General features: G+C 36.1%; 1 protein-coding gene across 3 annotated transcripts in view; it reads left to right on the forward strand.

The window, feature by feature from the left end:
• Window positions 1-25,684, forward strand: part of LOC110442100 (probable nuclear hormone receptor HR3) — a 40,713-nt gene extending 15,029 nt beyond the window's left edge. For 2 of the 3 annotated variants that reach the window (XM_021485536.1, XM_021485537.1), the window contains 7 exons: window positions 4,786-4,933; window positions 5,603-5,799; window positions 9,557-9,678; window positions 10,414-10,546; window positions 11,996-12,103; window positions 13,709-13,825; window positions 14,947-25,684. In XM_021485536.1, coding sequence (XP_021341211.1) covers window positions 4,786-4,933; window positions 5,603-5,799; window positions 9,557-9,678; window positions 10,414-10,546; window positions 11,996-12,103; window positions 13,709-13,825; window positions 14,947-15,206 — 1,085 coding nt within the window. In that variant the 3' untranslated portion in view covers window positions 15,207-25,684. The remainder of the gene's footprint in view (window positions 1-4,785; window positions 4,934-5,602; window positions 5,800-9,556; window positions 9,679-10,413; window positions 10,547-11,995; window positions 12,104-13,708; window positions 13,826-14,946) is intronic. The other variant, XR_002461986.1, reaches the window with a different exon arrangement.
• The last annotated feature ends 698 nt before the right edge of the window (window positions 25,685-26,382 follow it).

Consider the following 26,382-nt stretch of genomic DNA (forward strand, 5'->3'; position numbering starts at 1 on the left):
CCCTTCCCTTTTTTGTACCGAAATGAGTGCCATTTGTACATCAGACTAATAAGTCATAATCGTTTTAACGCTTGCCTGTATATCAATTTCCTTATTTTTATTCAAACTTTTTCGGGACTTTGGTGACTAAAGAGTAAAAACGACATGCGAACCCATTTCTGGATTTTTTTAAAGACGCCAGCTGGCGTATTCACATTTTTTTTTTTATTACTTTCACGATAAAATCGGCAATGCAGTGCCCTAAAATGAAATGCGGGTGGGCCTGAGAACCAAGTAATCAATTTATTTTGGCCTAATACATAATAAGACATTTATGCATGGACCTCGGACATCAATTTCTGTGCCGCGAACATCCACTGTTCATACAAAAGTAGGACACAAACTCGCACTATCGTGCATTCTCATATAAACATGCATATCCTTGAGGTTCACAAAATGTTTATTTTTTGTTGGTACATATGGATAATGGGCTGATGATCAGTTATAATAAAGTTAACATCAGTTTGCCCTTTCCAATTCCAATTGTTGATTACAAATTCCATTATGGATATAACTAGTTCACAATTGAAATCAAAGTTTTGATTTTATACAGTGGTGTTCATGTGTTCGTACAATTTTTGCTATATGATTGACAAACCTGAATAGAAGTTGCTTGAAATGCATTCAGCATAAAAGAACGAAGCCCAATGTATAGCCTACAAGTCTGTCAATTGATTTAACAGTAGTGTTCTGTCTTTTTTTGGTAATTCAGTCCTATAAAACTATAAACTGATCATGCAATTGATCATCAATCTGTTTACTTCTTCTAATTACAAACCAATTGTTGATTATCTTTTAAAACCCATTGCAATTAATATCTGTTAATTTACTTTTTTAAATCAATACAAATGGTAAAACTAAAAATACAACAGCCATAGCAACCAATGGTCTCACGAAGTTTCTTAGTTGATGGTCGACGTCAAAACAACAGCTGGTCGAGTGTTCACATGCTATAATGTTGACTTATATGTACCTTGACAAAATAGCACTGTCTAGTGGTGTTCCGATTAATCGACTAAGTCGAGCATCGGTCAGTTAAGCTAACAAACTGATCAATCGACTAAGTCGAGCATCGGTCAGTTAGGCTAACAAACTGATTAATCGACTAAGTAGAGCATCGGTCAGTTAGGCTAACAAACTGAGTAATCAACTAAGTCGAGCACCGGTCAGTTAGGCTAACAAACTGATTAATCGACTAAGTCGAGCATCGGTCAGTTACGCTAACAAACTGATTAATCGACTAAGTCGAGCATCAGTCAGTTAGGCTAACAAACTGATTAATCGACTAAGTTGAGCATCAGTCAGTTACGCTAACAAACTGATTAATCGACTAAGTCGAGCATCGGTCAGTTAGGCTAGCAAACTGATTAATCGACTAAGTAGAGCATCGGTCAGTTAGGCTAACAAACTGATTAATCGACTAAGTCGAGCATCAGTCAGTAAGGCTAACAAACTGATTAATCGACTAAGTAGAGCATCGGTCAGTTCGGCTAACAAACTGATTAATCGACTAAGTAGAGCAGCGGTCAGTAAGGCTAACAAACTGATTAATCAACTAAGTCGAGCATCGGTCAGTTAGGCTAGCAAACTGATTAATCGACTAAGTAGAGCATCGGTCAGTATGGCTAACAAACTGATTAATCAACTAAGTCGAGCATCGGTCAGTTAGGCTAGCAAACTGATTAATTGACTAAGTAGAGCATCGGTCAGTTAGGCTAACAAACTGATTAATTGACTAAGTCGAGCATCGGTCAGTTAGGCTAACAAACTGATGAATCGACTAAGTCGAGCATCAGTCAGTAAGGCTAACAAACTGATTAATCGACTAAGTAGAGCATCGGTAAGTTGAGCATCGGTCAGTTAGGCTAACAAACTGATTAATCGACCAAGTAGAGCATCGGTCAGTTGAGCATCGGTCAGTTAGGCTAACAAACTGATTAATCGAGTACAAAATCCATGACCGATTTTAGTCGGAATGCTACTTATATGTAGATATTATGGAGTTTTCAGAAAAGTAGACATTTTTCCCAGCTACTTTGTGATGGCATCCTCACTGCATGACTTACGTTTAGCTCATGGCTGCTAGTAAGCACTATATATTACAGATAGAGGTATTTCTTATAATTACATGGTATCACTTTTTTATTTGCCAAAGTGACTTGCAACAACAGCATGGAGGATTCCACTATGTATTTCTATAAAACGATTATTAATCGATCATCGGTTGGTTAATGGTAACCAATGATCGATCATAAAATTTCAACCGATTCCCAACACTACGACACAGGCAATATTAAATAAATGATATATGTTTGACGATAATGTAGTATAAATACCTGTATATGTTAAATTTACAGTTTTAATGCTGCTGTATAGGGGAGGGGTATCAACATCTTCATTCTGAGTTTCAGGATTTACCTTAACAAAAAATATTCTTAGAAATATTTGAATATTTACATATTCAACATGAAAAAAGTGTCTTTGAAAAGTCAAAAATAATATTGGTTTAACCCTTTCACCACTGTAGACCATAATGGACTCATCCATATCAATGCATGGTAGAGTCTACTAAAGTTACATAGGGGTGAAAGGGTTAACTTCCTTGCAGTTGAATAGCTGCTGCTCAACTTTACTAGACATACAAACAAGTATTTACTACATACAAACATGTATTTATACATAATCAGGCCATCTTAAAAAACAAGGTTGTTTGGATTTTCCTGACTTGCTCACTATAAGTGGCACCTTTAATTTTTTTGGAATTTGATCAATTGCATAAAGTTAAAAAATTTGTTATACCCGGTAAAAAAAAATTGTGTATGATCCAATGTGTGAAGAGAGCAAACAATTGTTTATTGAAGCAAAGGTAATAAAAATATTCACTCGTTCACCCCTGAAATTTCATAATAAACTAATCCAACCTTTGAATTGGAAGAGTTCAAATGAGTCTCCAGGCGTGAATGAGTTAACCCTTGAGTTGTCTAGTGTCAGAACTATTGTATGTGACTTAAAGCTTGTTATCATCGGTCCCAGATAAAAGGTTCAAGGTCAAATGTTAAGAGATAAAAAATTGTAGAAGTCGAGTCCTGTTGATATATGATTGCAATCACATGTCAAGAAGACCTGACGACTGTAATTTTTAATGTCTGGACGACTAGCAGTTATGTTCTGTCGCGGCGAGTATGATATATAGGGTATTACATGAGTTTTCATTTTATATGAGATGAAATGAGTCGAAGAATTTTTTAATTTAGCGAGCCTCTGGTGAGCTAAAATAAAAAAATTGTGACAAGTTTCATAAATTTCATATGAAATGAAAACGAGTGTATACGTAAGATCCTTTTTATCACATAATCAAGATTTGTGCCATTTATTCGTGTAAAACAACAATTTTCATGCAGCCTTGAAATGTAAAAAGCTGCCATTTTGACTCCATTGCATAAGTTTGTGACATCATGTACTTGTCCTAGCGTGACGTCAAAATTGAAGCAATTGAAACTTACAACCAATCACAGGGCTGATAGCTATATATGTCATACTACATGGGTTAATACAAAAAAAATATCACATGTGGTATATTCACTGGATAACACAGTACATTATGTGATAAATGTTATATCGGCAAAGTGTCATAAAGGTCCAGGTTTATTGCCGATAGTAAGATAAACAGAGTAAACATGTAAATAACCAGAATTAATAAATATTTTTTCAAAACAATTTCGTTTTAAATTTAAATTGATTAAACTAACTAATGTACTTAATAAGTACAATTATTGGTTAAGTGTACATCCTAATAACAGCCAAGGTCATTCAAGGGTGGAGCTGATGCAGGTATTAGAGTGCAACCGCACTGAAATAAAATGCCGAAGCTGGCACCCAGCTCGCGATCGGTATTAACTCATTCACCCCTACATATTTGAATTGGACTTGTCCAGTCTTTGATTTGGTTAGGTTCAAATGTGACTTTAGGGGTGAATAGGTTAATATTTCGCCTTGCTATGTAATACTGACAATGGGTAGACCAATCCATACTGTTACCATTTAAAGCTGAACATCAAGCAGAGTTTGATATAAAGTATGTATCAATTTAAAGTCATTAACCCCTGAAGACACATTTAAATTCTTCCAACTCAAACATTGGAATAGTTCATTATGATATTTCATGCCGCCACAAAGTAACGGAAGCGAGACCAAGGTGTTGCTTTTCTGACGATGGTGGCGTCAACATTAAGTTTTTGTGTTTAACATTAAAGTGTTAGTGCTAGACCAACCAAACTTGGACCATAGATGTATCTTAATTAGGTTGTACATCTCAACCCATACATGAAATGCTGGATGCAACCCACCTTTCATGGTCCATTGACTTAGTCAGCATCTCGATCAACATTAAGTTTTTGCGTTTGAGTTAGTTTCTCTGAAACTAGAAGTTATACACCAACCAAACTTCATATCATTTCAAATGTCGTCTACATTGAATTTATTTCACCGACATGTGCATTGGCAGTCAAAGCGGGGCACAGGCGACACATTTCAATCAGAATGGCTCGTTCATTTTTGAGAGTAGGTTAACGTTGGATCCCTATTAAAAATGTGCCTTATATGATTATTTCTGAAATAACCCTAATGAATGTTTTAGCAATGTTGTAATTGCATCAATACTCCTTGCATTAGGCGTTGGTGTTGACCGAGACAAACCAATGTCTTAACTAATTCACCCCTGAAATTAATTATTTCTTTACCTTTCAGCTGTCAAGTTTGGTCGGATGTCAAAGAAGCAGAGGGAGAAAGTAGAAGATGAGGCAAATTTTGTAAAACAGAATCGTATAAATGGATACGGTCCATCCTCCCCGACACCGCTTATACCCTCGCCAAACAACAACAATCAATTTACGGGGTACATATTTACCGCACTCAAGCTTTATAGTTATACCACTGGGCCTATTGTATTCATGAAACTGTTCTCATCCACGAACGAGCATGGGTTTTGTGCTCAAGCTTATTTTCTTGTTCTGGTTAGAGTTAGGTAAATTCATAATATAATGTTGTTTTTTTCAATGATTTCAAAATTATTTGAATAGAATCGTAGCCGAATACCGTTTTCAATGTATATATCTGACTTTTTGATCATTTTAACTTATTTAAGTGAGTTACGAAGAGCTGGTTTAAACACAGAATCCGTGCTTGAGCATTAGAACAGTTTCTACAACACACTGACACATGTTAATCCATAAGTCATGCTCAGAATGTACAGTCTACACTGACCTTCAATAATATGTTAAGAAAATGAGAGTTGTGTCTGCTGATCAGACAGACATATGAAACTGTTATTTATAACCTGACCAAAATAGGAAAACAATCCTTAACCCTTTATAACCTGACCAAAATAGAAAAACATTCCTTAACCATTTCACTGCTGTAGATCATAATGGACTCATCCAGATGAATGTATGGTAGAGTCTTCTCAACTTACCTAGGGGTGAAAGGGTTGAGTAACTCTGAACGGAATATGTTTTAATGCATTACTAAACATTGTGATTTCATAAGAATAACACTTTGTTTCCAGATACACAGATCCAAATTTTATGTATACAAGTAACGGGTACACATATGCTCTCCCATCACCAACGGAAACACCACACCCAGAGACCCCAGTGACCTCCGACCCACCATCATACACTGTAGCGACCACATCTCCAACGACAACGCAAACTGCGCCCCATCCGGTGACTCTAATCAGGGCTATTGATCTCATGGATTCTGGTGAGTTGATACTGGAGATTGGGATGTTCTTTGGGTAATATTTATTTTAACACTATGAATGAAGCGGTGGGATTTCTGACCATTGGCTAAAGAAGTGATGTTCTCGTACACTTGGTAGGTAAATTCCTATATTTGCTAGGGGACTGATAAACCTGTTTGTATCTACCTAGAGAAAGGCAGTTTATCCACACTGGAATGCTTAAATCGTCGCCATTGTATCTGTGTCTACTGTCTGGAATTGTGACCGAAATTAATAAGATGGGAATAAAATAACCATCCCCTACGTTGAGGATGTAACAGGTATCTCCAACCCTTGGGGTGATTGTTTTTGGTTGTCTAACCCTCGGGAGAGCCTCAGGTTAGACAACCACAAACATCACCCCAGATCTGGTAGGAGACTTCTCAGTCACACCCTTAAGGTAGGGGTTAGGGCCTCAGGTTAGACAACCACAAACATCACCCCAGCTCTGGTAGGAGACTTCTCAGTCACACCCTTAAGGTAGGGGTTAGGGCCTCAGGTTAGACAACAAAACCATCACCCCAGCTCGGGTAGGAGATTTCTCAGTCACACCCTTAAGGTAGGGGTTAGGGCCTCAGGTTAGACAACAAAACCATCACCCCAGCTCGGGTAGGAGATTTCTCAGTCACACCCTTAAGGTAGGGGTTAGGGCCTCAGGTTAGACAACAAAACCATCACCCCAGCTCGGGTAGGAGATTTCTCAGTCACACCCTTAAGGTAGGGGTTAGGGCCTCAGGTTAGACAACAAAACCATCACCCCAGCTCGGGTAGGAGATTTCTCAGTCACACCCTTAAGGTAGGGGTTAGGGCCTCAGGTTAGACAACAAAACCATCACCCCAGCTCGGGTAGGAGATTTCTCAGTCACACCCTTAAGGTAGGGGTTAGGGCCTCAGGTTAGACAACAAAACCATCACCCCAGCTCGGGTAGGAGATTTCTCAGTCACACCCTTAAGGTAGGGGTTAGGGCCTCAGGTTAGACAACAAAACCATCACCCCAGCTCGGGTAGGAGATTTCTCAGTCACACCCTTAAGGTAGGGGTTAGAGTCTCAGGTTAGACAAACAAAACCATCACCCCAGCTCGGGTAGGAGATTTCTCAGTCACACCCTTAAGGTAGGGGTTAGAGTCTCAGGTTAGACAAACAAAAACATCACCCCAGCTCGGGTAGGAGATTTCTCAGTCACACCCTTAAGGTAGGGGTTAGAGTCTCAGGTTAGACAAACAAAAACATCACCCCAGCTCGGGTAGGAGATTTCTCAGTCACACCCTTAAGGTAGGGGTTAGAGTCTCAGGTTAGACAACAAAAACATCACCCCAGCTCGGGTAGGAGATTTCTCAGTCACACCCTTAAGGTAGGGGTTAGAGTCTCAGGTTAGACAACAAAAACATCACCCCAGCTCGGGTAGGAGATTTCTCAGTCACACCCTTAAGGTAGGGGTTAGAGTCTCAGGTTAGACAACAAAACCAACACCCCAGCTCGGGTAGGAGATTTCTCAGTCACACCCTTAAGGTAGGGGAAGATTCTATTAGTCCATCGGTTTCAACATTGAAACATATTTCTACGGTAGAAAAGTGTGGGAGAAAAATTATCAGTCGCTCTCTATGAATGATGCAGACAATGAAATCTCTACCGCTGTGGAATACGATTTCTGAAGGCTTGTACAAGGCAAAGCTTCATGGTAACTTCTAAAAACTCATCCTGGGGTTGAGATTCTGGGTGTTGTAAAATGTTCAGAGTGGGGGTTATTTGTTACCGGTGTTTGAGTGTAAAATTTTCTATCTATTCACTAAACTATCATACTAACTGGCCATGATATGTATGTATTTGCTGTTGTTGTTTTCTGATAATCAGGTTGATCAGTTAGCCGGTTTCTCATTCTAGAGATTTCTAGAGACCTATTGCTACCCGTTTTCGTCCGTCGTCGTCCGTCGTCCGTTTAACATTTTACATTTCAAACTTAAAGTCAAGTTCTGCTGGGCCGATTGAACTGAAAGTTGGTAGGAATGATCGCCTCATGGTCCTGACAAAGTGTTGTTATTTTTCGGGTCAATCAGAAATACAATTTGGCTGCCATGGCCGCTATTTTGCTACTAAGTTCTAATAGGCCGATCTCACTTAAAATTGGTCTAGGAATGATCAGCTCATGGTCCTGACAAAGTTAAGTTAACATTATACTATTTTTTACTCAAATTGGTACATATTTCAACAACAAAAATAAATACTATAGACTCAGGTGACCGTTAAGGCCCATGGGCCTCTTGTTCAAGTAACTATTTACTGAAATTAGAGCAGTTTGACAACCCTAACACGGTATACTGGGAAGTTTGTCTCCCCTTGTCAAATTTTCGTCCTTTAATGGTAAAATAAATGTTAGCCCAATATTAAATTTGGTCTTCACATTTAACTCATTCACCCCTGAAATTTCATAATAAACTATTCCAACCTTTGAATTGGAAGAGTTCAAATGTGTCTTCAGGGGTGAATGAGTTAATTACTGTGTATATCATGTTCAGGGTTCTCCCCAGGCCATTTAGCTGATACGGCTCCGTATCAGCTTCGTTTTGAAATCCTCCCTGCCGTATCAGCTTAATTGCCCCGTATCACCTTAAACTGTGAACCGTATCACCTTGTTATTTGTACTGAAGGTGGTCTTTTTACAAAAGAAATTGACACTGATTAAATCACACGGCTGACCCAAGTCCAGCAATGACCCCACTGGTCAGTTGCACCATAGGCGTATTGCCACAGGGGGCCTGTAATTAGTGGGGAGGGGGACCGGACGACAAGCCCACAGGTGTCCGGCAATAAGCGTGCTCACTGGAGCCTAAAGCAATTACCACCGGATCCTTTTAGCATGGTCAATAGGTGATTAATTGAGGTACCTACTGTTCGATTAACAAAACAAACACTTATTACATCTTTTATAAATTAATTTACTCACATATCATTGCATTTGACAACGCTGAAATAGCGTGTGTATTCAGTAAGTGATGGTCGCCATCTTGGATTGTGTAAAGTACAAACCGGAAAGGGGAATGAAAATCCGGATTTGTCGTTATGAAGAAGAGCTCAAATAAAAATGCTGTTTTAATCTTTGATCACATTTACTGACAGCAGTATTTAATACAGTTTTTGAGGAAATAAAAACATGTAAGTGTTTCCCCCTATAGCACAAACAGCTATTAATTATTTTTAATGGGGATTAAGTTAGGGATACAAATGTAAAGATAAGAGACAAATGACACAAATGTCATATCTATTATTCAACGTACAAAACTTTTTTTAGAATATTTAAAACAATAATATTGCTGAAAATTCAGACAGAAGAAACACTTATTTATTTCCTTGGTTTTAATGTTCACCAAAAGAAGTTTGGTAATTAAAAGTAACTTTTTAAACATAATATTAACCCCCCCCCCCCTTTTAGGTTTGATAAGGTATTATATTAGCGTGTCCGTCTTGAATGTTCGTTGCAAATGAAACATATCAGCTTTAAAAAATTCTGGGGAGAACCCTGATGTTGTTTACAAATGTTTGCTGCAATGAATGGTAAATTCACCCCAATATCGAAAGGTGAAAAAGGTGACCTTAACTCGTTGTTCTGTGATTTCAGTTACATTATTTAAACTGTTACTTGAGGAACAGTGACCTTAACTCATTGTTCTGTGATTTCAGTTACATTATTTAAACTGTTACCTGAGGAACAGTGACCTTAACTCGTTGTCCTGTGATTTCAGTTACATTTGGTAAAGCCATTATAGATGCACATGTACGGACATGCTTGTATAGTAAAGAACAGATTGATCTGGTGAAATCCAACCTCCCCACACTGGAACTACTAGAGGCCTTTAAGATTATGGTAAGTTTTGTTTTGAACAGAATACAATACATCTCCAGCACACACACAGGCATTCACACATAGGGAGATACTAGCCAGGTGGTATAGGATTAGTAGTTAGCGCCTGATAAGGCAGCTCCTGCAATTCCTCAAAATTGTATTGATTAATGTATATGCTAATTGTATTAATTGTATATCTATGTACTGTAAAGCGTTTTAGAGTGGCTTATGTTTGCTAGATAGGGCGCTATATCAAATGTTGTATATTTATATTTAAGGGATTACTATAGGGGCATTAAATAATATGGTAAGTTATAGGGGAAATACTAGGGGGCCTTCAAAAACACTGTTTAAAAGGAAGTTGAGGGGCCTTTAAGAATATGGTAACATAGGAAATAGAAGAGGCATTAGATTATATTGTATGTTTTAATTTTAAGGAAATACAAAAAGGTCTTTATTAAAATTTTAAGTTTTAAAGGCTATGAAAATTTTAAGTTTTAAAGGATATACAAGAGGTCTTTAATAATATGGTTATAGGAAATACAAAAAGCCTTGAACAATATGATAACATGAAGTATATATGCTACTAAGAATATGGTATGTTTTAGAGAAAATACAAGAGGCCTTTTAAGAATATGGTAAGATAGGAAGTACTAAAGGCCTTTAGACTTTGCTAATTATATAAGTGATATATTCTTAAATCAGATGACAAGGAACTAAGATGAAATACATTATAACCATTCGTTGTATTTGTAGACACATAAACAGTTGTGGGCGGAGGTGGCTGAGAAAATCACGATAGCTGTCCAACAAATAATTGAGTTTGCCAAGATGGTGCCCGGGTTTATGGACCTCTCCCAGGACGATCAGATCATGTTATTAAAAGCAGGTAAAACAAGTGAATTTCATCACTGTCAACTGGCTTGTGATGGTGACAATGTAGACAGAACTTGATGCTCTAGTATGTATATCTGATAAATACAACTTAATGTCATAAATACCTGCCAATATCGACAGTCTACAACATGGTCAGTAATGGATTTCTACCAATTCTTAATTGTATGACTTGGTATTGTAGTTGATGTATGCACTGAATTATAACCCTGTGATCTTGAATGTAAACAACCACTACAGGTGTTTGTAAAACACTGGACAGAGCCGGCTATAACGCGGTACTTAGCAGGCTATACTGCCAGACTTAGCAGGCTATACCGCGGGACTTAGCAGGCTATATACCGCCAGACTTAGCAGGATATACTGCCGGACTTAGCAGGCTATACTGCCAGACTTAGCAGGCTATATAACGCGGGACTTAGCAGGCTATACATAACGTGGGACTTAGCAGGCTATACATAACGTGGGACTTAGCAGGCTATACCGCCGGACTTAGCAGGCTATACATAACGTGGGACTTAGCAGGCTATAACGCGGGACTTAGCAGGCTATACATAACGTGGGACTTAGCAGGCTATACATAACGTGGGACTTAGCAGGCTATACATAACGTTGGACTTAGCAGGCTATAACGTGGGACTTAGCAGGCTATACCGCCAGATATAGCAGGCTATAACGCGGGACTTAGCTGGCTATATATAACGTGGGACTTAGCAGGCTATATATAACGCGGGACTTAGCAGGCTATACCGCGGGACTTAGCAGGCTATACCACTGGACTTAGCAGGCTATACCGCCAGATATAGCAGGCTATACCGCCAGACTTATCAGGCTATATATAACGCGGGACTTAGCAGGCTATCCCGCGGGACTTAGCAGGCTATACATAACGTGGGACTTAGCAGGCTATATATAACGCGCGACTTAGCAGGCTATACCGCGGGACTTAGCAGGCTATACCGCCAGATATAGCAGGCTATACCGCCAGACTTAGCAGGCTATATATAACGCGGGACTTAGCAGGCTATACTGCCGGACTTCCTAGTCCTATTAGAACAGTTCTTGTTCGGTTTCTGTGTACACCAACATTGTGAGCATGGACACCATGGAGCGTGCTATAGTCTTGTTTTCTGTTCAGAATCTTGTAGGGACCTTTGCTTTGGGTAGGAGTTTATAAGTCCAAACAATTAGCTTTCTGTTTACTGTGGAACCATGTTTTGTTAAAAGTCTGCCATGTGCTTAATTAAATTGTTTTAGCCTAGACACAATGGTCTCTGTAGCCTAGACACACTGGGCTCTGTAGCCTAGACACACTGGGCTCTGTAGCCTGGACACAATGGTCTCTGTAGCCTAGACACAATGGTCTCTGTATTCCATGGAAAACTGTCTTGTTCTTTTGTTTACCATGTTCTTGAGTGATAATTGCCATGTTTTGCGCTTTCAGGGAGTTTTGAGCTGGCATTAATACGATGTTGCAGAGTGTTTGACGTCGCCAGGAATAGTGTTATATTTGGAAACACTCTCTTACCACTAGAGGCCTTTGATGGTTTTAGTAAGTTATTCACCACTGTAGACCATAATGGACTCATCCAGATCAATGCATGGTAGAGTCTACTAAAGTTACATAGGGGTGAAAGGGTTCGTAAATTAATGTTATACTACCAGTACTGATGTACCTATCGGCTTGACAACGAGGTTAACCCAGTAGTCTAAGACCAGGAAAATATTAGCTAAAAACCGCTTATCAGATTGACAAGTCAAAATGTCATATTACTTCTCACGTTGAATAGTACTGGGATCAGGAAACTTGCACATGGACCAGTTAAATTTGAAATTATGGAAACTACAGTACCAGCCTGAGTGACGAGTGGTTTGTAAGATTACTAACCTGGTACAGTTTACAGTAACTTTAACTCATTCACCCCTGAAATTTCATAATGAACTATTCCAACCTTTGAATTAGAAGAGTTCAAAAGTGTCTTCAGGGGAATTTAATGAGTTAAACATATTATTTTAGAGGAAATCCTATTTCAGTGATATTTGCTCAAACTCAAATATGCTAAATTATGTGATTCACATAAAATGAGTGTTCCCTGTTTGTTATTGAAAATGGTTTATTAATTCATTCACACCTGAAATTTCATAATGAACTTTTCCAACCTTTGAATTTGAAGAGTTCAAATGTGTCTGTCTTCAGGGGTGAGTGGGTTAAGATTAGTGATGGACAATCCATTTAAAATCAGAATTCATAATTGGTTTGTAATCAGAATTAGTAAACTGATTGACCATTGATTGCGTATGCACTGTATGTTTATAATTTTATAGCACTTAATACCCAAAGAGTGAGAGAACACTATAACATCAATAGACAGAGTTGTAAACTTCTGATATGTACAGTTTCATTCTTTTATGACTGAATTTCAAGCAACTTTGCTGCAGTTTTGTCAATCATAGTAAAAATCATAAAAACAAAAGACTTTCAATACACACTTTACATTGTATACATTTGACACTTAGTTACTACTTAGTTAGAATTCAATCACGAACCCATTTATCAAATACTTTGTAATCAATTATGGGAATCGGAATGGGCAAACCGATCAATTTTCGATTATAATCGATTATCAGTCCATCACTAATTAAGATGCATGTTAGTTAAAAAATTGTCGTTGATGTGTGGTTATACCGGTGTTAATATAAGTATGTTTACAGTAATGTATGTTTACAGTATGTTTACAGTATGCTTACAGTAATGTATGTTTTCAGTATTTTTACAGTATGTTTACAGTCTGTTTACAGTAATGTATGTTCACAGTATGTTTACAGTATGTTTACAGTAATGTATGTTTACAGTAATATCTGATGTGGATAATTTTAAAGAGATAACCATTAAACACTTTAAATAGAAGGGCTAAAAATGTACGGTCTTACATATAGATAAATAGATTACCATATAGCAGAGCCTGTTGTTAAGTGATACTAATTTGGATGAACAGCACACTGATATTTTGTATTTTTGGATGAACAGCACACTGATATTTTGTATTTTTGGATGAACAGCACACTGATATTTTGTATTTTTGGATGAACAGCACACTGATATTTTGTATTTTTGGATGAACAGCACACTGATATTTTGTATTTTTCTGATTTCCAGATGAGGAGGAAACCCATTTAAGAGACAATATATTTGAGTTTGTGAGGTCGCTGATGACGTTAAATCTTACAGAGACAGAGTTAGCTCTGTTTAGTGCCGTCATGCTGATACGCCCAGGTAAGTTATCTGTTAAGTGTCATCATGCTGATACGCCTCGTCATACTGATACGTCCAGGTAAGTTATCTGTTTAGTGTCGTCATGCTGATATGTCCAGGTAAGTTATCTGTTTAGTGTCGTCATGCTGATACGCCCAGGTAAGTTATCTGTGTTTAGTGTCGTCATGCTGATACGCCCAGGTAAGTTATCGGTGTTTAGTGTAGTCATGCTGATACGCCCAGGTAAGTTATCTGTGTTTAGTGTCGTCATGCTGATACGCCCAGGTAAGTTATCGGTGTTTAGTACCGCCATGCTGATACGCTGATAGTGCCATATTTAGCACTGTTGAGATTAATTACCTGGGTATAATGTGTACATTCGGAATTCCATCCCGTCTTTACCAAATTTCCAGATGGACACAATCTGTTGCTGCTGATTGGGCCAGACAGATAGGGTTGCAACTATTGTTCTGTTGGTACAATATTGTTCATACTGGTGGTAACTGGTACTTTGGGAATAGCCTACATGGTAAATAATCAAGATTCCATAATCCAAGATGGCCGTCATGTCTTCTGATTGGCCTGGCCTAGACCCTGCGGGCTGTAATTTATGTTCTGCTGGTAGTTTGTCCATACTTGGTGATTGATAGCACTTTTCAAATACATGCTTGTGTGTAAAGATTGCTGTGACTTCTTGTTGATTAATTGATATATAAATACAGACAGACACACGAGTCATTGCTGTTGGTGTTCTAAGATAATGATATCTATGTATACATTAAATACTGTACTCGTTTTGGAGAATTTGACCTGGAAGCAAAAATGCTTCCGAATGTTTTGTCTTGAAAAATCTGTAGGAAGCATTTTATATTATAAAGATCCTCACTCCAGAATAACTTTTTTTTCAGATTGAATAATACCAACAAAATTACTTGACATTGAAATATTAATAAAAACAATATGTATATATATATCTATAATTATGTGTAAAACAAAATATCTAAAAAAAGAAAATTTAATTCAAAGGTTTGAAACAAATTATTCTAAAAATAAAACCTTTATAGTTCAGAGGTTGTAAACTTGTATCAATGTTTTTCAGATCGGCCAACTAAAGGTATAAGACTTGTATCAATGTTTTTCAGATCGGCCGGGACTTAAAGAATTACCTGACATTCAAAAACTTTATGAAAAGGCGCTGGCTGCGCTTAAGATGGAGATAGGGAAGAGCCATACCGAGGACGGAGAACTGCTGAACAAACTGATGATACACGCATTCTCACTTCAAAATCTAAGTGCCCAACATATTGTGCTATTGAATAAGTTCAAACAGTCTGCTCCGGAAGTGGAGTTTCCTGCCCTTCACAAGGAACTCTTCAGTGTTGAAGGGCTAGATAATTCCTGAATTGTGCTTGTACGCCACCATTTTGTTCTGTTTACATACTGCAGGGAGAATGTGAAAGATTTTTTTGGCATTGTTCGGAACTTACAGAAAGAGAGACAATGTTTAGCATTGCGGTTGAAGCTATTTTTTTCATTTGTTGTGAAAAAAAGATTTTGAAAAACAACACGGAGGATAATAGTTGTTTGCTGAAAGATTTTAATTGTATTTCAGCGGCCTGGTTCATTTCATGTACAATTTCATTGTGTTTATTTGTTTATGTACAGATTTATTTTAGATGAATTGTTTAGCCCTATCCATCCATACACCTTATCCCACACTTTGTTTTTAAGTATAAAGTTTTGATTTTATCATTTCAATCCTGCAATGAGAAAAAGTTTTGATGTACTGGATTCCAAAAATATCATTGTTTTATATCGTGTACGAATGCAAGACAGTGGTAAGCTCTATCAGTAGAGGATCTCAATTCATCTTTTTATTTCAGACATGTCTGCTGCCAGTCAGGGTCACCTTAGGTCACCTTAGGAAGGTTTTTAGCAACAAGACAATGTGTCAAGTTTCAGTGTACAAGTTTAAAAAAACCTGAAATTAGTGATATTTTCAAAATATTGATTTTATCAAAATGAATTTTAAAAATTACATTTGTGTACCAAAAGTGAAATTCACAATCATAATTAAAGGGAAAAAACGGGCAAAAGGGGCAAAAGTTGCAAGTTTGCTTGAATATAAATAACTTGAAAATTTAGTTCTCCGTTAATGATGCTGGCTACAACAGGGTTCAGTCTTAGGGTCTCTATGTAGTGCAGTAGGGTTGAGGTTTTAATACAAATCAGAATTTATTGAAAAGCTGTATGGATGGTTAAGTGGTGATGTAGGCAGATCTTTCAGGCCCATTTGTGCAGAGCTTTTGAGTTGTAAATATCAATAGCAGTCAATTGAAACTGAAAAACAGTAAAATTGATATGCTTATTGATAATTCAACAATCCAACTTCTGTTTTAAGCTTTGTTTTTGTAACAATGCAGATATACCTCTTCTAAAAGTATTCTATAGTTATAATGTATTCATAGTATGGCATCATGACAGTATGACGGTTTAGAATTACATTTGACGGGATAAATCTAGGTCAGTTTATAGTTGTTTGTAGGCCCTTTCCTGTTTGGGATATATCGCCCCTATTCCCTATTTTGTTCTTAGTCAGATTCAAAACAACCCATTCAGAATGTCTGATTTAACTCATGTCATGTCTTGAAACAAGTTATTCGAAGAAATCTGAAATTTCAATGGCAACATTTTTTGAAATTTGAATTTAAAAATAAATTATGAATGTTACACCATTTAGATACAAAAGATCATTTGGAAAAAAAGTTATTTTTTGAAGTATTGATCTCTACCTCTCCTGAAATAAAACAGTGTTTGAAACCATTCAAAAAAACTCTGCAAAAACAATTTTTAAAAGAGTCCATGGTTTTCAGTTTTGAAACTTGTCCGCTGTTTTACTGTTTATCGTTGGAAACTTTTAAACAATTTCTGAAAATGAAATCGTTTTTGATTCAAATGAATCAATTCCTCATGTGGATAGAACAGATATGGTTGGAAGCCTCAGTCAATTGGAGTGTTTTTATCACCTATCATTTGACATTGAGCCATGCTGTAGTGATGTGTTAATGTGTAATGTACAATATTAAAATTCTGGTGATGAATTTGATGTCTGCAGGGATTAATTAACTTGTTTAGTCACAATTTATTTCTCCGTTTTTAACCGAGTTGGAAGTCATGATTACTGGGAACGAGACAAACTCGCTAATGCTAGTAATGCATGTTATTAGGCTTCAGGGGCAAACCTTTTTCGTTGTTTTCTTTTAACAAAAAGTGATCTTGCAGTTTGAAAATGTTTCTATATGAGCATTTGTATACATTTGATTTCGATGTCCCTCTTTCAGAGCATTTAACACATTCACCCTTGAAGACACATTTGAACTCTTCCAATTTAAAGGTTTGAATAGTTCATTATGAAATTTCAGCAGTGAATGAGTTAAAATAAATAATCAAGGTATGTTGATAGCCTGTTTGATAACTAATGTAGCAAAAAGCATTTTCAGAAAATATTTAGTTTTAAAATATTTTTTTTGTCGCCCTTTGACATTTAACAAGAATTAGCAAGTTATTTCAACATCATTATTATTTTTCCGCAAATATATTTTTTACGACATACCCTTGATTACTTTCAAATCTTATTTACATATTGAAATCTGTTAGCCGTTTTACTGTTAAATTTGACATTATTTTAATACTAATATTTCATATTCTCAGTAATAATGATATTGACAGGAAAAGGAAGGTCCTCTTTCTCTGTGCAAAGTACAAAATATCTTAATTTTAATTTTCAGTTCTTAGGATTTTTTAACAGTGTTAATACTAACAGAAAGTAAAAATATCTTTAACCATTTCACCACTAGACTATAATGGACCTATCCAGATCAATGCATGGTAGAGTTTATCAAAGTTACATAGGGGTGAAAGGATTAAGATTATCATAAGACTTCATGCAGACAGGTTTTAGCATTTATATTTTACCTTTTACTCATTCACCCCTGAAATTTCATAATGAACTATTCCAAGCTTTGAATGGGAAGAGTTCAAATGTGTTTTCAGGGGTGAAGTATATAAGAATATAAAGATAATGTTGTAGCTACTTTTATAAACGTACCCCAATACTTACAGTATTGTTAAAAGAAAACAATGGAAGATGTTTTTCTGTAGCCTCGTGTTGCACTACTGTTATTGTTGTCCTTAGTTGTTACCTGTATTATACTTACTAGCATGTACTGTCCGGGACAGGCTCCTCCACCAATCAGCTTTTAACAGATTTTTTATTACATAATTAAACCTGTACTCACAGTTTAAGCCTCATTGTGTACAGCAACAGCTGAAGTTACCATTTTAAATTATGAATTTTAATAGAAAGTATATATTGACCACACAATTGAATTCGAAGAACTCTTCAGGTTCAAAGATTGGAATAGATCATTATGAAATTTCAGGGGTGAATGAATTATAAATCGAGGCGAATAAATGCCGCTGTAAACAACTCTGATGTTGATGTAGACATTTTACATAATTCTCATTATAAGAAATCAAAGGTAATTGATTGCATCAATAACGATATTTATCAAGAAATAATATTTTCATTGAGTTCTTTTTTACTTGTTCGACAGTAATCAGAATATGAAATGCAGTTGCCAAATAGATTTCTTTTAAGAATTAATTCTGTCCTTTCGTCTATGTTAGTTGGGGATTTATCTGATGGTATAGATTTGTTTATCAAAGAAAAATGTGTTTCCTATTGCCCATGTTAAGTATGAGAAGGGTGTTTTTTTGGGTTTTTTTTTTCCCAAATATTTCCTCTATTAATTAGCTGTACATGGTGAAGTTTAAGTGATGAAAACCAATTTGATTATTGTTTAGTACTTCAAAAAGCTGATTCATGGAAGATCCCGGACAGATGCCATTTTGCCTTTAGTGAAATGAACGGGCAGTCTTAATAATATAGTAATTTTGTAAATAGTGACCTAGTTATATATACTGTATGTATTTGTAGGCTAACACAGATTACATACGTCACACCTATATCTGTTGTGTATATACTATATATATATATATATATAAGTGAGGAAGTCGCACAAGATTTTAACTGTATACTGATATAAAGACTATAGTAGACGAAATCAATTCTTTGTTGATTCGTATATATAATCTATATATATTAATATTTTAATTGTTAACGAAATGTTCACATAATCTGAAACAGAAGTATTGTTGATGTATTGGAAAATACTTTTACCGACATTTTTTGAAATCAAGATAAATGAAAGTTTTGACATAATTACTGATATTTTGTGTTATTTTCTCCCCAAATCTTTTATTTGAGAAATATATTTGATGACTTTCCACTCTTTCCTGATAAACATTTTGTCGACTGTCAAATCATAATGTGTTTTTCTAATAATAAACAAGTCCGGTGAAATATTTGACCTATTAATGAAGGAGCGAGTTTTTAACATCAGCTTAACAGTTTTCAATTTTCAATAATTAATTTCTTGAACAGTACAATTGAAACATAAAACAATTTACAACACTACTTGAATTTTAAGGGTATTCTGTACAGCATGAATTTCATTTTAACAGAAGCTGAATTTAATGAAGTGCTTAATTTGAAAATTACTTGAAAATTTCAGAAAAGATACCTTTTCAAAATTGTCTTGCTGCATCTCCTGTGAAACTCCACTGTGCTACCTGTTGATGAGATGGTCGGGGGATTTTTTTTATAACATGGTAGGAAGCTGGCCTCACAAACATTTTTTGGTTACTTTTGAAGGTTTTAAGATCTGTTTTTAGTTTCATTTTTATGATAACTTGTCCATGCATGCCATTTTTGTTCCAACAATCAAATTTTCAATGTTGTGGAAGTTAGTTATTTGCGACCTGCATATAGATTTATAGTTTGAGTAGAAAGTTCATTCTGTCCTATATCAATGCTAGGCAGGGTTAGAAACCTCGGGAGACAAGGTCAGAGTTGCCTTAGTAATCCTGTCTAACTAACACAGGTACCTTTCTCACGATAACTTCACTACAACTACAAACTTTATATTGATGGACAGGAAGTGTAAACAGTTTTGAGATCACTTGGGTGGGTTTTCATCGTATTTGGAGAAAAATATTTGCGTTAATTCGACTTGACAATCAACTTCATTTGAACCGCAAATTCAGCACGGCGAAGGTATATGTTACAACATTATGATGTAACAGTACAAATGTGTGTGCGACACTGGATCTGATCATAACATTACAGAAATAGTTTAAAACAATCTTAGTGCTATTATACTGCTGTACAGATTTTTTCTTTTATTTGAACAATATATGTGAATAGTTTCAGTGAAAATAGTTTGTTTAAAGTCTTAAGTAGGGTATCAGACTGTTTTGAGAGAGAAAATGGTTTCCTAATTGTGTATATACAGACCATTGATTAGGGTGTAAGCTATTTTAACCTTTTCACCACTGTAGACCGTAATGGATTCATCCAGATCAATGCATTGTAGAGTCTACTAAAGTTGCATAGGGGTGAGAGGGTTAAATAGCTGGATGTGGTGAATATATTTACACGTGAACAGTAGTGACGGAATTTAGCAAAAATCAAATATTATCATGAAGAAAGAATTATTTCTTATCTATCTAGTCGTAGGTTATTAACCCTAACACCCCTATGTAACTTAAGTAGATTCTACCATGCGTTGATCTTGATGAGTCCATTATGGTCTACAGTGGTGAAAGGGTTAATATGTAAATCCAGAGAACAATTACAATTATAATGAGTAGAAATTGAAACACAATAAGATAAGACTTGACGAGCTGATCAGTGAGATTCTGTGGAAGGATATAAGGAACTGTAAACACCAGAAGGGAGACACATGACGAACCGACCAATCAGGGCTCTAGTAGAGGAACAGATATGGTTTAGGTCAAAGTTTACAGGGCTTCGTTGATGTCACTTGGTACTTGTTATCAACAGAGATTTTATAGACTGATTCATAAAGCAGAAGTGTTCAGCCTTCATTTTAATATGATTTTGTTATGTTTTCAGATTTATTGATATTGAAATAATTTGTTTCTAAGTGAAAGTAGAATGACTTGAACCAAAGTTTGGAATTATAAGGGTAATTTTTAATCAAAATTCTTTATTGGAAATTGATTAAACCATTAAATTCAGTTGAAAAGAAATACAACTTTATAGGAAATTAATACAGAATACTTATATAGCTGGCAATTAATTCATATGAAATGTTTTGATCCTAAACAATAACATAGTATGCTTGGTGTCATAAATTGGTTTTGTTCTGGAGTTATCTCCCTCTACCTGAATGGTATCGGAGCCCCATTCCAGTGAACGTTTTAAATTTGTAATCAAATGGACTAGTCTAAATTGATCATTCATTAAGAACATTTTTGTTGTGTGGAACTCTCCTAGAATGGAGATATTTTTCTTGGTAAGGTAGCTTACATCCTTAATAGGCTACTTGCTGTTAATAGACTTGTTTCACAATAAGGTAGCATATATCAAGAAGGAAAATAAGTAGGACTGACTGCACTGTACAACATAACCAGGATTATTTGTTTTTACAACAAATTTTATCTTGTAGTACTGCTTAAAGTTGTTCATCCTGTGTGTAAAAATGACAAATATCCAGTATCTCAATTGCCATATATTATATATATATACATAAAGATTGTTTTATATGAGTAGGCCTTGTTGTTAATAGCTTACCTACGTGATTTATGTTGCTTTGTACACATGTATATAGTTCATTGCTACAATGACATTAGATGTTACTACCACTAAGTCAGCTTGTCCTGTTATAGTTAAAATACCGCAGTCAGTTTTTAACGTCACACTAAAATATAGGGCAGTTTGATACTTTCAATTGTCATTGTTTTGTGATATAAAGGTACTTTGTATTCAAATTGTCTAGAATCTGATGGCAATTGTCCTAAATTTTAAGGCAGTTTTTTGTGACCTTGTAATATACAGGTTTAGTTTTAAGGCAGTATGTATGACCAAGTAATTAACGGGTTTTAAAGAATTCAACTCGGAAATCAGATGATTTTTTGGGTAATCATTTCAAAAGTATGTTTACAGTAAGTTACTGTTTCAACAGGTCCTATTCCTAATATGGACAATTGACATTTAAACAGGTCCTATTCCTAATATGGGCAATCAACTCTAGAGACTATGAGGGGAAGCTGACTGGTTGGCAGTTACTGTTATATGACAAACATGTACAGTACCATTTCGTACCAAAGATGATATATATATATATGTATATATAGATGATGTACAGAAATTTACTGATGTTAAAAAGGTGGAAGAAAGTTTTTTCTGATTTCCTTTTTTAGGGAAAAATAACTTTTATGTTGATTGTCAAATTATCATATTAGAAAAAAAAGTATTAATAATATTAAGTTTTCATATTGGGAGTTTTTGTAGGTGATAAAAAAACTCTGATAATAAAAGATTAAAGTCCTGTATAGTTCTGATTTACTCAACCTTTATTTTGATAGAGGTGGATTTTGTGTCATGGTCTAATTTAGTCCTTTACCCCTGAAGACACATTTGTACTCTTCCAATTCAAAGGTTGGAATAGCTCATGAAATTTCAGGGGTGAATGAGTTAAATGTAATCGCTTAAGTGATTACTGTTGTTACTAACTCTGTGTCTGGGCATTAGACTCTCTAATGGTGGAGTGTATAGTCTCTTTACATCAACATTTCTGGTAATGATAACTTTGTGGTCCTGTTGGAGCAAGGCCCTCGCTGGGCACTGAGGCCTGTGGTCATTTTGTGGTCCTGTTGAGGTGAGGCTATGGGTACTGAGGCCTGTGCTCATTTTGTGGTCCTGTTGAGGTGAGGATATGGGTACTGAGGCCTGTGCTCATTTTGTGGTCCTGTTGAGGTGAGGCTATGGGTACTGAGGCCTGTGCTCACTTTGTGGTCCTGTTGAGGTGAGGCTATGGGTACTGAGGCCTGTGCTCATTTTGTTGTCCAGTTGGGGCGAGTAGCTCTATGGGTACTGAGGCCTGTGGTCATTTTGTTGTCCAGCTGGGGTGAGTACCTCTATGGGTACTGAGGCCTGTGTTCATTTTGTTGTCCAGTTGGGGCGAGTAGCTCTATGGGTACTGAGGCCTGTGGTCATTTTGTTGTCCTGCTGGGGCGAGGCCCTCTATGGGTACTGAGGACTGTGGTCATTTTGTTGTCCAGTTGGGGTACTGGAGGTCTATGGTATACAGGACTTATATCTTACCAGCAATTAATTCAGTAATAATTTGTTAATGTGTTATTTTGTCATTTTGCATGAAGTACATTCTGTTGTTATCATTTAAAATGAATCATTTTTAATTTGTGTCACATGCTGTAGTTAATTATTCTCTTATATCTGTCGCATTTAATATCTCTTACTTTTCATGTTCGCTCATAAACTACTGTTAACCGGATATAAAAATATGTATATTCCATTGATATTTCCTTACCTTCCTAATACAGTTCAGAAGATGTTGAGAGCTGGTTGTCACTACCTTGTATAAGGGGAAGAACAGAGCAAATTGTTGCCTAGTTTAACTTGTCCTTTCACCATGGTTACAATTTACCTCCATATGGGGGTATAAGACCTCATAAAACAGCTTTTGACCCTAAAAATGTTAGAGAATTGTCATATAAAGGGGTCAGAATTTGTGATTTATGCCTGATTTTACCCCCAACTTTTATGTCTTGTAAAAACACTGTTCATCCTCTGTAAAGAGGAAAAATCATGAGAGTTTACTCCAGTACACAGCCTAAAATGCATGGTATTTCTAGTATGAAGGTGAAATTAAGACCGGGTGATTAACTCATTCACCCCTGAAGACACATTTGAAATCTTTTGAGTTCAATAGTTGGAATGGTTCATTATGAAATTCAGGGGTGAATGAATTGAGGATGAATATTTGAATTTGACATGATTGACGGCTAGTTATCTGCGTGGCATTATGATCAAGTCACCTGACCGGTCAGTCTGGTTAAACGCAGTGGTCACTTCCTCTGTTATCTCAAGTCTCACTAAACTTCAGACTCCATGTTCCTCAAAATAGTTTCACACAATGTCAGTAACAAACTGAAGTTTTTCATCTATCATATTAATAGTGTATCTTCACTTCTTATAGAAAACAACTATATTTGTATATTTTGATTTGGTCTCTTAAAATAGAGATTTAAATCTTCATTTCTAACAGAACAATTCCTTAAAATTTACTTTTAGCAACCACACAATTTAAAATGGGTTTTAAATTACGGAGATGCACAGTTCGTGTTCAACTATCGGTTCTTAATGCAGTACCCGCAACTAAAAATATTCTCAAAAAGCCTTCAATTTTAGTTATCTCGGTCTAAACTTCATGAGCATTGAACATTCATTTAGTTTTTTTCCTAACTAGAGTGCAGTATTAAGTTGAGGACAATAGCTTGTTTAGAGAGAGGAAAACTTAGTAGGAGTGTGTTTGAAAAAGAGGAGATCGCTTTCTTAACAAGATTAACCAATACTGATAAAATTTAAGTAATCATACTAATTCGGAAGCAGATGATAAAATGTTGAGATATACTTGTAGAAATGTGTCCTATATCCACATACTTTTTCACCACAGACAGATGTTTTTCTCATGGCTAGGAAAGTAATGGGTTGGAATGAAGCACAAACAATGTGATGTCTACCTCATGTTTCCCTGTACCTTTGTATACGGTTGAATAAGCAATACTATAGTACAGTATCACCACACTATTGATATGTCCAAAATTGCACTTTTGTGAATAAAAATAACGGTTGTCTGCCTTGGGTGAGAGAGTGGAGATGGTTATCTCCCTTTGGGAGAGTGCAGCATTATGATTACCATGGTAACCAGGATCTGGACCATCACATCTCTTGATTGTTTTGTCTCCTGTAACGTTGACATTTGTTTAATTAACAATGCATGTATGATTTGTAATGATTTGTTGAAAACTTAAGGGATAAAATGTTGTACGGTGAAAGATTTGAAATAATCAAACCTCTTGGCCACAAAGGCTTGTCGAAACAAGACCATTGGTCAGTCATTAATGACGGGGTAATAATGAAATGTTAACAAATTATTTTAAAAAAGAATTAACATAAAAAAATGATTTTTTTCCTATGGATATTTTATGTAATAGTCGTTTTCCTAATTTGACAATACTTGTAGGTCTTCGTTTTATCATTTTGATTTTAACAGTTAATTTTGTACATCATTGTTTCATTTGATCCTCTGACCCCTGTAAAGCGTAGTGTACCTGTCTAGTTCAGGGTATCAAGGACAGCTCATTATGTGATATTAGGGGGACTTATTTTACTATTTTTAAGCCGGTACTATATTTGGTAACTACCTTTGTACACAGAATATGTGTTGATACATTGTATATTATTGTAATGATCTGTAAGGAATTATGTCAATCAGTACCTGATAAAGAGGGATTCATGTTTAATGTAAGGGGAATAACTCTTCATATTAAATACATTGACTCTTGTTACTAATACGGAATACATGGGGGGAAATATCCATCAAAAACTTAATTGAGCGTAAGAGGCAATCCTATTGAGAGAAAAAAATCTGAGTAGTTACTTGATGTTTAAGTAACAGTTAAAAAAAAAGTCAGTAATCGCCTTTCCCAAGGGAGGTAATTCTTGTACGACCCATGGAGTCCCTTGTACAGTTTGTCATTAGTTAACTTGCCCCGGTTCGATGGAGCTGTTGGGCGAATGAAGGTTGTTATGGTGATTTGAGACGGAACTGTAAAGTGATTTTTGTCAGTGCAGTGTTACACCTGGTCAACACTTTGTAAAGGTGTACAAGGCACACATTATCAAATACACTATTTTTATATACACAATTCTTGTGTTTTCTTTTATGTTTTTCTGCATGTGGCTTACTTATAGCCAGAGATATTTGTTAACATCCACGGAACTTGTTGCATTAAGGATATTTGTTGCGGTTTATGTCAACAAGATTCCAATGTTGGTGGCGTCCTTACCAAACCGATTATGTGCGCTGCCCAAGTTACTGTTGGATGGATCTGTAATCTTCTATGTTTCCCGTTTGAGTAGCCTAGTGTAAGATTGACCGCCATCTGGAATACGAGGAATTTATATTATCAATGTAGCAGAACTGGACTGGGTCGATTGCCGGCAACCAGGTTGCTCAATTGGTTAGAGCGTCGGTCTAGAATTCTGTGTTCCGCCGGGTTCGAATCCCGGTCTTGCCTTGCAGCTTTCCACGCCTGTTACATCATAGCATTAGAGAATATGTTTTAGCACTGCGCAAGGAGAGTCGAGTAATTGAAATTAAAAGATATACCAAGGTGTCTACACTCAAAGTTAAAGCGTAAAGCGTCAACTATAAGTACATAATATATCGCGGTATTGGCTTATAAGTGCAATTTATATAACAGCGTCAACACACAAGGACATGATATATTTCAACTTCAACACAAGTACAAAATATAACAGCGTCAGTGACAAACACAAGGACAAAATATAACAGCGTCAACACACAAGGACATAATAGATTTCAACTTCAACGCACGTACAA

Source organism: Mizuhopecten yessoensis, unplaced genomic scaffold (genome assembly GCF_002113885.1).
Source record: "Mizuhopecten yessoensis strain PY_sf001 unplaced genomic scaffold, ASM211388v2 scaffold716207, whole genome shotgun sequence".
Lineage (NCBI taxonomy): Eukaryota > Metazoa > Mollusca > Bivalvia > Pectinida > Pectinidae > Mizuhopecten > Mizuhopecten yessoensis.